Raw genomic sequence first — 13,223 nt, 5'->3', positions numbered from 1 at the left:
ACAAAAAATCCATCCAGTGGGTGCATGGACGTTTGGTGTGAGGCGGCCTTAATTACATACAGAATATTTAAAATAGTATATAACAAAAATATTTCAAATGAAATATAATACATTCTTATAAGTTTAGAAACATTTATCTACCTGATCCAGAAGAAGAAAAGCTGACACTATTCTACAATAGGAGCAGCCACCAACATGTAACCCTCATAATTGCCTTATATATGCTCTAGCTTCATTGGGAGTCTAATAGTTCCCCAATTAAAAAAAATATTACTTAATAGCTGTAAAAAAAATATTGACAGGCATTGTATAATATTCCAAGTATGTAAAAGTAAAAAAAAGAAAGAGGATAGCAATGTCATTTTCTAAACATAATTAAATAATGGGACTTTTGAATCAGTAGCGTTACAGGACTAATCTATGTGGAGGCATGAAACTTATTGACGAGTGCACCATACCAAGGAGTTCGGAATAAATCTGAAAACATCTAAAGTTGAATAAATTAGGGAGGCCAAATTAAGTAAAAATATGTAACTGGTGGTATTTTCAAACAAGTTGGATTGCTGTTATACAAATATTTTATTATTTATAGGACTTTAGGAGGAGTTCATCTTCATCTCCCTCCCTCCTATAGTCATGACACTTTCTTGAATATAGTCTATGTTTTGGTAATGTTTTAATTTCTTCTTGATATTCACTACAGTTTACTCACTTTTAAAAGCAGAAATTTGAGAAACAGATATAAAATTGTGATCTGAGAACTTACGGCATGGTTCCTTGTGATCTGTCATAGACTACAGTTCTATTCCAAGTGAATGGGTGTTTCTTCCCATCTACGTCAAGAGAAACTCCTTGAAGAAGTGTACAGAGAGTTGGGTCCAGTCTGTATGTAATCCTCTGGAATGACATATAAATAAATTAGGATATTATTTGCATGTTAAGATCATACATAATAATAAATTTAAATGTATGTAAAAAACTAAAATCACATACATATCATAAATATTTTTACAAGTAATGATTTAATAAGCTGATATTGGATCCTTTGTTTTGGCTTGTACTATTAAATTTATTTTGTTTCACTTGTTATTTTCTAAACAATTTTTTTCACTTATTCAATTTCACTCTTGTATATAATTAATTTTATGTTTCGCTAAGTAATTAAAAGAAGTATCACAGTTTTATAAGCAAAATTTGTGTGGTGACATGTTTTCAAAAGACCTTCATCAGACCTTAGTAGCCATGGTGGTGGATGGCTTTTCTCACAACATTAAAATTTACAACACATATAAATAAATAAACAAAAAACATACATAAATAAAGAAATATTATTTGCACAATAACACAAAACACGATCATGCGTGATGTTACATGTATGGCTGCTGTGTGGTAACAGGTGGACAACTGGAATTATGTAACTAGTTGCTGGTTCTGTCCCACGTGTGGTGTTATCGTTCTGATCAGCTGTTCTGACTGGGGTGCTATTCTTTCCACTGTTGATAAGTGTTGAAGAGGATATTAGATTTGTATTTTAATTTTTCATTTAACAGGTTAAGACCAACGTCACTCTTAAAAGCTGCATAAGTTTTTATAGGCTACTCTTCCAATGTTGATAATAAACTGCCCTTATTACAACGATGTATTATTTCAAGGCCATATTCATCTTGTGATTTTCATATCAGTAATTGCTGAGCGAATGTAGACATATGTCATTTAATCTTACATTGGGATGATGTTCCTTGTATATTTTTTTCAATGACCAATCAGTTTGTCCTATGTAATTTTTTGAAACAGTCATTCCATTTTATTTTATATACTCCACTCTTACCCAATACACACACAGTGCTTGTGTTATTAATATATTGTTAAATTTATTAGTTGTTTTAAAGACCACATGTCATGGTTATTATATTCTTTAGCAATAGAATTTTGTACAGAGTGGTTACATTCTATAAATACATATTTTTTTCTCATTATTTGTGTTTACTTCATTTTTGTTGTGTTTCTTCACCAATCTATTGACCATGCTATGAGGATAATCGTTGGATTTTGTTATATATTTTATTGTATTTGGTTTCTTGGCACCTATAGTTTTCTGGGCTTAAAGGTAGGTACATTTAATAATCTGGGTATCATAGAGTTGTAGGTACCATACAAGGTATGGCTATTAAATAACGGGACTGACGCTGCAGTGGAACGAGTGCGCGTGCGCATGCGCCAACCAACAATGACCAACAGCTGTGTAGTTTGAGACTTCCTCTTCAGAATGCAGTTAGTCTCGTTTCTGTAAACAACATCGTTGTGTCATAACCTTCATTTATGTAAGTGTTGTTATTTTGTTTTGCCAGAAAAATGGTTAGCGTAATAATAGAGCAACGAATTGTTATTAAATTTCACGTTAAACTTGGAAAAAAACCGCTACCGAAACCTATAATTTACTAAAAGAAGTGTATGTCAGTGAATGTTTATCGCGGACTCGTGTTTTTGAATGGTTTTAAGCGTTTTCAAGATGGTCGACAAGACGTGGAAGATGATTCGCGGCCAGGTCGTCCTTCAACATCAAAAACGGAAGACAATGTCGAAAAAGTTGCTAATTTGATTCGGTCTGACCGACGATTAAGCATTCGTGCAGTTGCTGAATCTGTAGGCATTGATAAAGAATGTGTACGGCAAATTTTACATGACAATTTGAACATGCAAAAAGTGTGTGCAAAAATGGTACCAAAAATTCTTACGATTGATCAACAAGCAGCTCGTAAAAATGTTTGTACTGACACTTTGAATGCCATTGAAAATGACCCAAATTTATTGGAAAGAATAATAACATGTGATGAATCGTGGTTTTTTACTTATGATCCGGAAACGAAGCGCCAATCCATGCATTGGAAGACCTCAACTTCACCGAGAGCCAAAAAAGCAAGAATGAGCAAGTCAAAATTTAAAGCAATGATGATTGTTTTTTTCGACATTCGTGGGATTGTGTACCTTCACTGGGTTCCTGAAGGTCAAACAATTAATCAACATTACTATCTTGAAGTACTTAATAAACTACGTGAAAGAGTAAGAAAAAAATGACCCGAAATGTGGAAGGACAAATCATGGATTTTGCACCAAGACAATGCGCCAGCTCATTCCGCGTTATCTGTCAAGCGGTTCCTGACCAAGTACAGTATCCCAGTGTTAGAACATCAACCTTACTCGCCAGACCTAGCACCATGCGACTTTTATCTTTTCCCTAAGGTGAAATCTGCATTGAAAGGTACGAGATTTGAATCCGTAGAAGCTGTTCAAGAAAAAGCGGCAAGACTCCTGAAAGAGTTGACAGAAGATGACTTTCAGCATTGTTTCCAACAATGGAAAATTCGCATGGAGCGTTGCAGGGATAGAGAAGGGGTGTATATTGAAGGTGATAATAAGTAATTATGTTTAAAATGAAAATAAATTTTTTTACAATATCAGTCCCGTTATTTAATAGCCATACCTCGTATTTTTTGGATATTGTATGGTGTGAGATTGAATCGATTGTTTGGCTTAATTTTGTTGGTTTCCTATACATGCTGTAATAAAATCTGTTATTATCCTTCTTTAAAGTTGGCTCCAAAAGTTTAATTTCTTGTTTTCTTTCACTTCTATAGTGAATTTTAATTTTGGTGTAATATTGTTCAGATAATTGTGTTACATGTTTACTCGCCAATCTGAACCATTAAAAATACTGAAGTTTCATCTACGAGGTGGTACAGAGTCATTTTGTTACTGTATTTGTTGCATTACAAGAATATAGTTTAAATATATTTCAGCCAAACCTGAGTGGTGGACCCATAGCAAGTCTGTCATGTTGCATAAAATATTCATCCTTAAAAGGAAAATAATGTTGTTGGATAACTTCCTAAGACTAAAATTTCATTAATGGCTCACAGGGGTGGGTTTGAATTACTGGTAATGTTTTTTTGTTATTTCAAAATGCTTCTGAGACAGGGGACATTAGTGTATAAATTAGTTACATCACTAATTTCTTGTGCATTTTTACCTCTGCGTTTTTTGTTTCTTTTATTAACCTTTGATCGGGCGCATCGATTTTGAAACGTTATCGGCGCACCAGGAAGTTACCTCCAGGTTTAGAATTAAGTACAAATACGTTATTCCAAGAAAGGTTTATTTAACATACAACGCAATAAAAAGTGTATTTATAAAACTCAATTGTTTGTAGAAAAGCTCCCTAAATACCTTATGTAAATATATTCGTTAAATAAAATACAAATGTAAGCAATAATTTATGAAATAAGCTAACATAATGATATCGCACGTATCACTAAACTTATATTATCTAACAATATAACTAAACATAACTAATGAGTACTATTAAAACTTATACTAAACAATACAAATTAAAATAAGAATTGAAATTATAAGATTTAAATTTACAAGATTTGAACAAAATCGGCAATAAACAAAAAAAATATTATTTGTAGAAGTTAGTAAAAATGACAAAAGCGTTACTTTATGTTTCTTTGTCAACTATAAAATTAAAATATTAGACCGTATTTAATTAAGCTAATGTAAAGATTTTGAAAAACTTACAAAAATGGGTAACCAAATTTCCTTAGCAAACTGAACTACTCACTCATGTCTTCTTCGGATGGCACACGAGACTCAGTGCACATGATACAGATAGCTGGAGCAGTGTGCTCTCTGCAAATAAAAAACTTGCACTTTGAACACTGGGTCTTGGAAAGACGATGTTTTTCTCCAATCACAGCTGTAACATCTGGCCGATTGAACGTCTTCAGGCGGGCAGTTCTTGTTGGATGTGGATCAGCAATCTCCATGATTTTACAAATTCTCAGTTTTACATTTGCTGGTGTGCTCCTGATAGTTATCCTTGAGCGCATATGGTCTTGGCACAACTCCTTAGCAAGGGTTCGTAAAAAGATTCTTCTTTTCATTTTCGGTTTCTTTGGCGTTTTCCTTTAGTATTATGAAGGTGTTTAGGTGCACCTATATCCAACAGAGAGTAGAAAATTCGCATTGACCAGCGATTACAAACTCGAGCAGTTTGAATAGGACTCCTTGTACTTATCCACCGTATCCACTCCACCCTTACTACTGTTGTAAAATAAGACAATTTCAGGTTTCCCTACAGTTGGAGAGTTTGGGTTGTTTGTCCAACTGTATCATAATTGTGTAGAGTCGATACAAGCACTACATGTTTTTTCTTGTTGGAGACAAAGGATACCATTGTGCATTTGTCTTTGAAAGCAAACATAGAACTGTTCACGGGGTCTGTGCTTTGTTTCCAGAAATGCACTTGGAATCTCCCGCTTGTTCTTTCTCAAAGTTCCGACCATTGTAAGAACGATGATCATTCATTAGATCGAAGCATAATGGTACAGAGGAGAACCAGTTGTCCATGGTGACGTTTCTTCCAGATCCTGATATGGGCTCGATCATGCGGTGCACAACACTTCTCGCAGAATTATCTATTTGGTAAGGACCAGGGGGTTGTCTTGCCGCGTATACTTCTAAATTTTGCCGTGTAAAATGTTTTTGCACATACTAGCGCATAGATCTTGAGTCCGTATTTTGCTGGCTTGTTTTTGATATATTGTCGAAAACTGCACCTTCCACGAAAAGATTCCAGCATTTTCATCTAAAGTTACAAACTCACTCACTCTGTAATGAAGTTTGCAATTTTCAACACAAATTTCTTCAAATAAATCCCTTATCGGAGCCAAATTGTCAAGTTTCTGTCTATCTTCTCTACTTGTGATGTCGTCGAACCGCATTGCAGTGAGCAGGAACTTAAATCTTTTGATAGACATTGCACATCTAAAAAATTCTACACCAAATCCATCGCTACTCCAAAGCTCTTCAAGTATCTGGTGTGAAGACTTCATGACACCTGCCATATACAAAATGCCAAATACACATTTTAATTTCCTCTGGTGTAGTTTCTGTTGCGTCTCTCTCACGACTGTACCGTTCCTTGTTACTATTAATCCAAACATTAGTTGATTGTGTAATATCTAAAATCATGGAATCTGTGAAAAACAAGCTCCAAATATCTAAAGCAGTTTTAGCGTCTTTTTGCTACACCAACAGTGCAACCCATCCTCATTCAGAGTATGTTTCTGGCAGGTGTTCTACGTTCTTGACTGGGTTGCATATTCCATAACAACTTTTCTGTTCCTGCTAATATAAGCTTGAGACCCATCTGCTTTTGTGACAATATCACCATGCAAACGATTATGAATAGGGATAATATCAAGTTCATCAAAAATCGTCTGACATAATTTCCTAAAAATACACTACCTTCTTCATGCCCCTTGCACCTCATTGCCTTCCAGCTCCTGAGCAAGATGAACATGTCCTTCATCGTCGTCAGATCCAGCCACAATGGTGTCTTCTTCATCCGATTCGTTGAACAGTTGTCGAACAAATGCACCAGTAGGTCTTCCTAGTACTTCATTTTCTTCTCTTTCGACACTAAGCAGAAGCCTAGCTAACCTGTTTTCCTCACTTACTCCATTGTAACTAACAATAAAAATTATAAATGTTACAGAACATACGTAAAACTGTCTACAAATAAGAAAAAAACGAATTAAAACTTTCTTTAAACACTTTTAACAGCAATAAATAAAATAATCACTAAGTCCAATCAATAGAACATTCAATGATATTACGGAACACGGTTGGTCGCACAGGGAGTTTACCTCCAGGTATAACTGTTACACGCACGGGCGCACAGGGAAGCAGCCTCCAGCCCCAACGTAAATACGTCCTCACACTGACAAAAAAGAAAAAGCGGGCAAACCGCTGGGTGATCGATCGATAAAGAAAAGGTGTGGGGATGGGCAAAACTGGCGACACTCAAGGTCACGCGCTTTTAAAGATATTTAGAAAAATAGAGCAACCTGGAGCTAACCTCCAGTATGCGCCCGATGCAGGGGTTAAATCATAAGTGTTTTTTAGGCTATAATTAGATTGTATACAATGCGATATTTAAGGATTTGTTTTAACTTTTTTGCTAAGTTGTATGTTGGGGCTGAAATGTAAATCACCTAAGGTATGTCTTATTTAGGTATGTCAGGTATGTCTTGTGTACCTTTGGTAATCCAAACAGAGTTGGTGCTGTTGGGTTACATGGAGATCAGGTATTTTGTTGTCATTGAATAATACTTTGCTGTAGTGATTCGAATTTTTTTATTCGTCCATAGTAGTTGTTTGAGGGATATTTGCTTAAAAGTGTGATCTTATTTTCTTTCATAAAATGTTTTACTTATCGGAGTAATTTTTGTTGCATAACAGTGCCTTGTTTACTAGTTTTTTTTATATTGTTTACAACCAGTAATTCCTGTTTTTGATCTGAGGACATTATGTGATTTTATTGTTGGTGTTTTTCATATAACTTTGTATAACTGCTAATAGCAATATTCCTATCATCTTGCTTTGGGATAGCTTTTATTGCACATTCGGAACTCATAAGCTCATTTAAAAGGATTTTGTTGTGCCTTTGTAAATCATATTTCAGGCCCTTGTCTAAAATTGTCATTTCTTCAAAGGTTTGATGATGAAAGTTAACCATTGAAACATCACCATAAGAATACATGAACATGGACTGGATTGGCAATAGGGTACAAAATCTATTTTATTATAGTATAATTGATCCTAGGATATCTGTAACAAAATAACTTGTTTAACATTTTTCAACTGCAGGATTATAATTGCTCATCTCTTTTAATTAACTGAAAAACTGATATATTTTTATTTGAATTTTTAGTGCAATTATTTTTTAATCCTATAAATAAAATTACATATTTTATATACAAAAACTTACAATTGTCCAATAATTTTAATTTTCTCACACTAAATAGTTATTCCAATAAGAAAAGCTCCTCCTTCAATAAAATTCCAATAAGAAAAGCTCCTCCTTCAATAAAATTAAATAATTGTTGACAGATATCAAGTCTATACATCATTTGCAATAATACCAAAAATATTCAAATTAAAATAATAAAGTGAAAAGAAGAAGGAGAAATTCATTGTAAAAAACTCTTTTCTTATTGGAATTCTTAATAAATTTGAAAACAAACATTCCAATAAAACAAAATAAAAAGTGTATTATTCGAGTATTTGTTTTCAAATTTATTAGAGGGAGAAATTTTTATAAAAGTATATACTAACCCGTATAGGGGCTGATAACAACTGAGGCAGTAGGCTGTATCATTGGAACTTTCCCCACTACTTCAATGTCAACTTTGAGAGCGCCTTCCTTGTCCACTCCTTTGCCCTTGTGCCTCACCACGAGTTCTTGTCCTTTTTAGATATATTTGAAATTAATATTTTTATTTAATGACAATACAAACTATATTACAAATATGTAAAAGTAAATGAAACATATGTATGACTGTGAATTTGTTGATAGACATTATAGTTAATATTAACACTTTGACTACTGAGCAGTGCAATGTCTAATGGTGGCACATACAACAAAGAGCGCTTCTGTGAATATTAGTAGTGAATGTGCCAATTGTGCAATGTGTGTTGTGTGTGTGAGCAGTGCAATGTCTAATGGTGGCACATACACCACAGTGTGATCTTGTGGCTATTAGTAGTGAATGTGCCAATTGTGGTCACTACTATAGCTATAGCATAAAATTACTGAGCAGTGCAATGTCTAATGGTGGCACATACACCACAGTGTGATATCTTGTGGCTATTAGTAGTGAATGTGCCAATTGTGGTCACTACTATAGCTATTGCATTAAATTACTGAGCAGTTCAATGTCTATTACAAACTTTTATTACTGAGCGGCACAATGTCTAATGGTGGCACATACAACAGAGTGTGCTCATGTGACTATTAGTAGATTCAAGATTTAAAATCATCTTTATTGGCCATTAAATAACATTCTCAGTTACAATAGGCTTCGTCGTGATAATACTATTGTCATTATTAATATTGTTAACAATATTAATATCAGGAAAATAAAACAACTGAAATAAAAATCGCTACAAACATGTGTTTCTCCTTTCGTCTACAATGTTCTTTTAAAGTTACTTATTCAAAATAATTAAAAAATTAGCTCCAATATAGTACCACATGACGGGCTGTTACTGCATGTTTATATGGATATCAAAACACAGGATGGGATCATGAGCAGATGTATTATTCATATAATATAATCTTTGAGCCATTAATTGAGAAATCAAAGAATGTAATGATTGTTAATTGTCAGTAATTATCCTAACTTAAATTCAGTTATTCACTCCTCTTCTCGAAACTACTGAAATTGGGATGTTTACTCATGTAACAAGTTCAATAAATTATCAAAATTAGTCCTAACTACCTACTGGAAAATTGTATTCATATACAGTACATATCTAAAATAGATATTACTTTAAAACAGCACCTGGCTACAAGAGTCATATTTTCTCTGAACTGAGGATTTGTAACTCAGCTATCATTTTAAGCCATCTGTAACCTAATGAACTATGATAGTACATCAAATATGCTAAGCTTAATATATGAAAAATACTGTATTTATTACCTGTGGCAAACTGAAATCTTGATTCTTCAGTGAAATTACCATTTGTTAAAGTATATCCATTGTTAGCCTTTTCTTTTTCCGATGCTGTATTCCAGGGCAATGGAGGCATTAAGAAAGTAAGATATGGAAACCAATTGGCCTGCAAGAAAATATATCTTTAGTTATTAATCTTGTTTGTGGAAAAATAAAATTAAAAAATGAAAGTAATAAACAGTATATCTGTTAAATTATTTTTATTACAATATTTACTGTGATTCTGTAGTTTATAAAAACTATGGTTTATTATTTGGGAGTGTCGATGCCGAGCGGTCTAAGACGTTGGACTTTGAGTCTGAGTTAGAGATAGTGCAGGTTCGAATCCTGTCTGTGACCTTGCATTTTTTATCAGTACCATCGACCTTGTACTGTATGGACTCTCCCCCCTTATTCTGTTTGATAAGATCCTCGCACAGGCCAGTGGCCCATGAGGACGGGCAGAATAAGGCTCAAAAGGGGATCTGCCTCTCATTAAAAAAAAAAAATAAATAAACAACAAAATTCTTAGTTATGTTTGTGAGTTATAAAAACAAATATGATATTGCAATAATATATGCCCTAATTACAAAGCACACTTTGCCACCACCTCTACCACTTGGCCTACTATTAACAGAAGATACAGAGCAGACAGTATCATCAGATACTTAAAAACTAATGTTGTTGTCAATGTTTCATTAACATTGCATATACAAGGTGTTTGAAAAGTCTGGGTACGGCTTAATATTTTACAAACCATAGCAGATAACATCAATAAACTTTGCACAGTGTCATATGGCTATGTAAACTATTTTTCCTTGCTATTACCATGACATGCTAACCATGGGGGGATGGCCCACAGAGGAAAACATGGAAATCTTAAATGAAAGCATGGGTCGAGTGATACCTCATTTGAAAGAGCTCACTTAGTAGAGTTGAATGCCGCAAACCGCATCTCAAATGGTTTATCCAATCAGAAATGGCGGGTTGTTTTAGGTACACATTGTGAAGTACATTATGCGCTGCCATTTCTGACTGGATCGTCGTATTCTGATGTGGTAGGCAACGTTTCACTCTACTAACCTATGTGTTTTCACTGACTTTTTTTTAATTAGCAAATTATGTCATAAATTTGTAACACAATAAATAAAACTAAAATTAATTCGTCGTCTTTATGTTTATGAATTAAGTTCTACCATTTTTTTATGTTGGTGAAATAGTTAACTTACCACTTAATTTTTGAATTAAATTTTTTTGTTATTTTTTATAAATACTAATCAGTGAAACCATATCAATACATATATTATATATATATGAAGTTACTCAAAGAAAATTTATGATATTATACAAGCTAAAAATAATGTTAAAAATGTTTTTACAAAATTTTATCACTTGGCACACCCAGTTAAAGGTAAAAGTTTTCTCTGAAAAATATCTTATTTACAGTGTTATTACGCAGCATAAAGTATTATAGTAACCATACTATATATTTTAATTCTTACTAGCACCAAAACACACTACTATCCATTTATTAATCAAGCTACCATGCTTTTAACCATGCACATACTAAACATCCCATATTCAATCACTATGAGCTGTCACATGATATCATCGTCATCATTTCACTGACAAAGAGAACTCGTATAATACAAAACTAGCATATATTGATATTTTCGAACACATGAAATACAATGATATAGTTATATGACCAGAATGACGTAATATTTTTATATTATAAAAATACATATCATTGATATCCTCAACACTGGCACTTTTTATATAATCGATGTCCATGACACAGTAAACAATTACAGAGCGTGAAAATATTTATTCCGTGTACACAAGTAAGATACCTGAGCTTTGAGTATATCCTTGACAGTGGCTGTAACCAGTTGTTTGGGACCATCTTGGGTGATATCTGCATCCAAGTACATGCCTTCTACCTTCTCTCCATTCAGTTCTCCACTGATACGCAGAGAAGCAGACTTGGGAGCAGTATTCATGACAGGCAACTTTTGGCAGTCAGCTGTATAGCACTTCTCTATCTAAATTAAATCACCCATAGTAATGATTGATTTATTTACTTCATATTCTATTGTTTTATATACATGGTGAGTTAAAAGCATGAATACACACTGTTTAGTCTTTGATGGGTTAAGATGAAGGGATGGAACTCGGGACATTTTTCTAGGAAATAGACGTGAAGTTTTTAGTCACTGTTACAAATTTGCCCATTTGGGGCGGCTCTAAATTCTAAAATGTAAGACCCATAAAGTAACACCTCATTTGAAAGGTCTTGATAAAAGAAGAAACACGGTGGAAACTAGAGCTTTCTATCTCAACCCAGTACAAAATGGCAGCTTTATATATATACATAAAGGATAGTATAATATTTTGAATATGAATAGAAAGGTGTATCAACGAGACAAAATAAAATTAACAATGCAATAAAGGATTCAGAAATTTGGTTTATCTTACCATTTGTCAGTCCATATTAAAATTTAAAATCATTATTTGACAAGTAGGTACATATAGGTCCTATGAATAAGAAAGTTGCCACCTGCTCTGCCAAATATATTAACTGTAGAAATCAAAGCATATCAATCATTCCTAAATCAGAATAATGTAAACATTTTACAATCAAATACAAATAAACATGATTATGAGTTGTATTATATGATGTTTGATTAAAATTAATAGCAAAATAATTGACTTTTCATAGGAACTTTTTCCTACTATGTTTCTGGATAAAATAAAATTTTTCAAATGGTTTATCTAGTATGTAGCTAATATATAATAAAGTTTTTTATATATATATATAAAGTTTATAATTTATATATATATATATATATATATATTTATATATATATATATATATATATATATATATATATATATATATGGACTTTCTTATGGGAAAATCTGTATTGAATATAAATCACAAAGAATTAGTATTAACATATAATTGTATTTTTAACAATTCATTAGCATTGAGACACTATAATTTAAGTTTTTGAAGTGACAAATTTATGGATCTGAGATGAGCTACTCTTTTTTAAAATGCAATTTTAAATTTAAGCTTGTGTTAAAAGTACCTAAGGAGTTTTAGGTGTGCAGAAGGCAGCTAACTAGCGTTCCATGTTTAAGCGTATTAAGTAATAGTCAATTTGTTGTTTTTTTTTTTAAGTTTACAGCTCATTTTAATAATACAGTGAAACTAAATGGCTCTATTGAAATATGTCAATACCTGAATGTTATCCCCAATGCAGGGCTTTCCTCCATATAGGGGTTTAGAGCAGAGTCGCTGGCGTTGTCTGAGACAGGAACTACTACACTGACTCCATGGTCCCCAGGCACTCCACTTGCCATCCACTACATGATGATGTAACAAGAAATGTTAGCTACAGTTGAATAATAGTGTCTTTACAACATTTTAATTCCTCACTAATGACAAGTTTCACAACAAACATGCCAGTTTAATTAATTATGTTTGATAGAAAATATCATGCTCCTTTCATATTCAAAATTCAAGTTTTTACCAGTTAATAAAGTTTTCCCTAAACTTACCAGGACACATTCGACTGAAACAAGAAGTAACTTCCAGTTTCTGTCCTTCACAGTCTTTTGCCAACTGATCACCTCGCACACATTGTCGGGCTCGGA

The 13,223-nt window shown here is 33.2% G+C and overlaps 1 protein-coding gene across 1 annotated transcript; it reads right to left on the bottom strand.

Moving 5' to 3' along the window:
- Positions 1-838: 838 nt before the first annotated feature.
- Positions 839-13,221, bottom strand: LOC124372880 (hemicentin-1-like). The gene is made up of 6 exons (XM_046831291.1): positions 13,128-13,221; positions 12,808-12,932; positions 11,414-11,605; positions 9,549-9,687; positions 8,182-8,313; positions 839-897 (listed from the first exon to the last, which is right to left on the bottom strand). The coding sequence occupies exons 1-6, from the start codon at positions 13,135-13,137 to the stop codon at positions 839-841; spliced, it is 657 nt and encodes a 218-aa protein (XP_046687247.1). The 5' UTR covers positions 13,138-13,221.
- Between the last annotated feature and the right edge of the window lie 2 nt (positions 13,222-13,223).

The sequence above is a fragment of the Homalodisca vitripennis genome, unplaced genomic scaffold (assembly GCF_021130785.1).
Source record: "Homalodisca vitripennis isolate AUS2020 unplaced genomic scaffold, UT_GWSS_2.1 ScUCBcl_4247;HRSCAF=10315, whole genome shotgun sequence".
Lineage (NCBI taxonomy): Eukaryota > Metazoa > Arthropoda > Insecta > Hemiptera > Cicadellidae > Homalodisca > Homalodisca vitripennis.
This window is presented reverse-complemented; position numbering and strand designations above follow the sequence as displayed.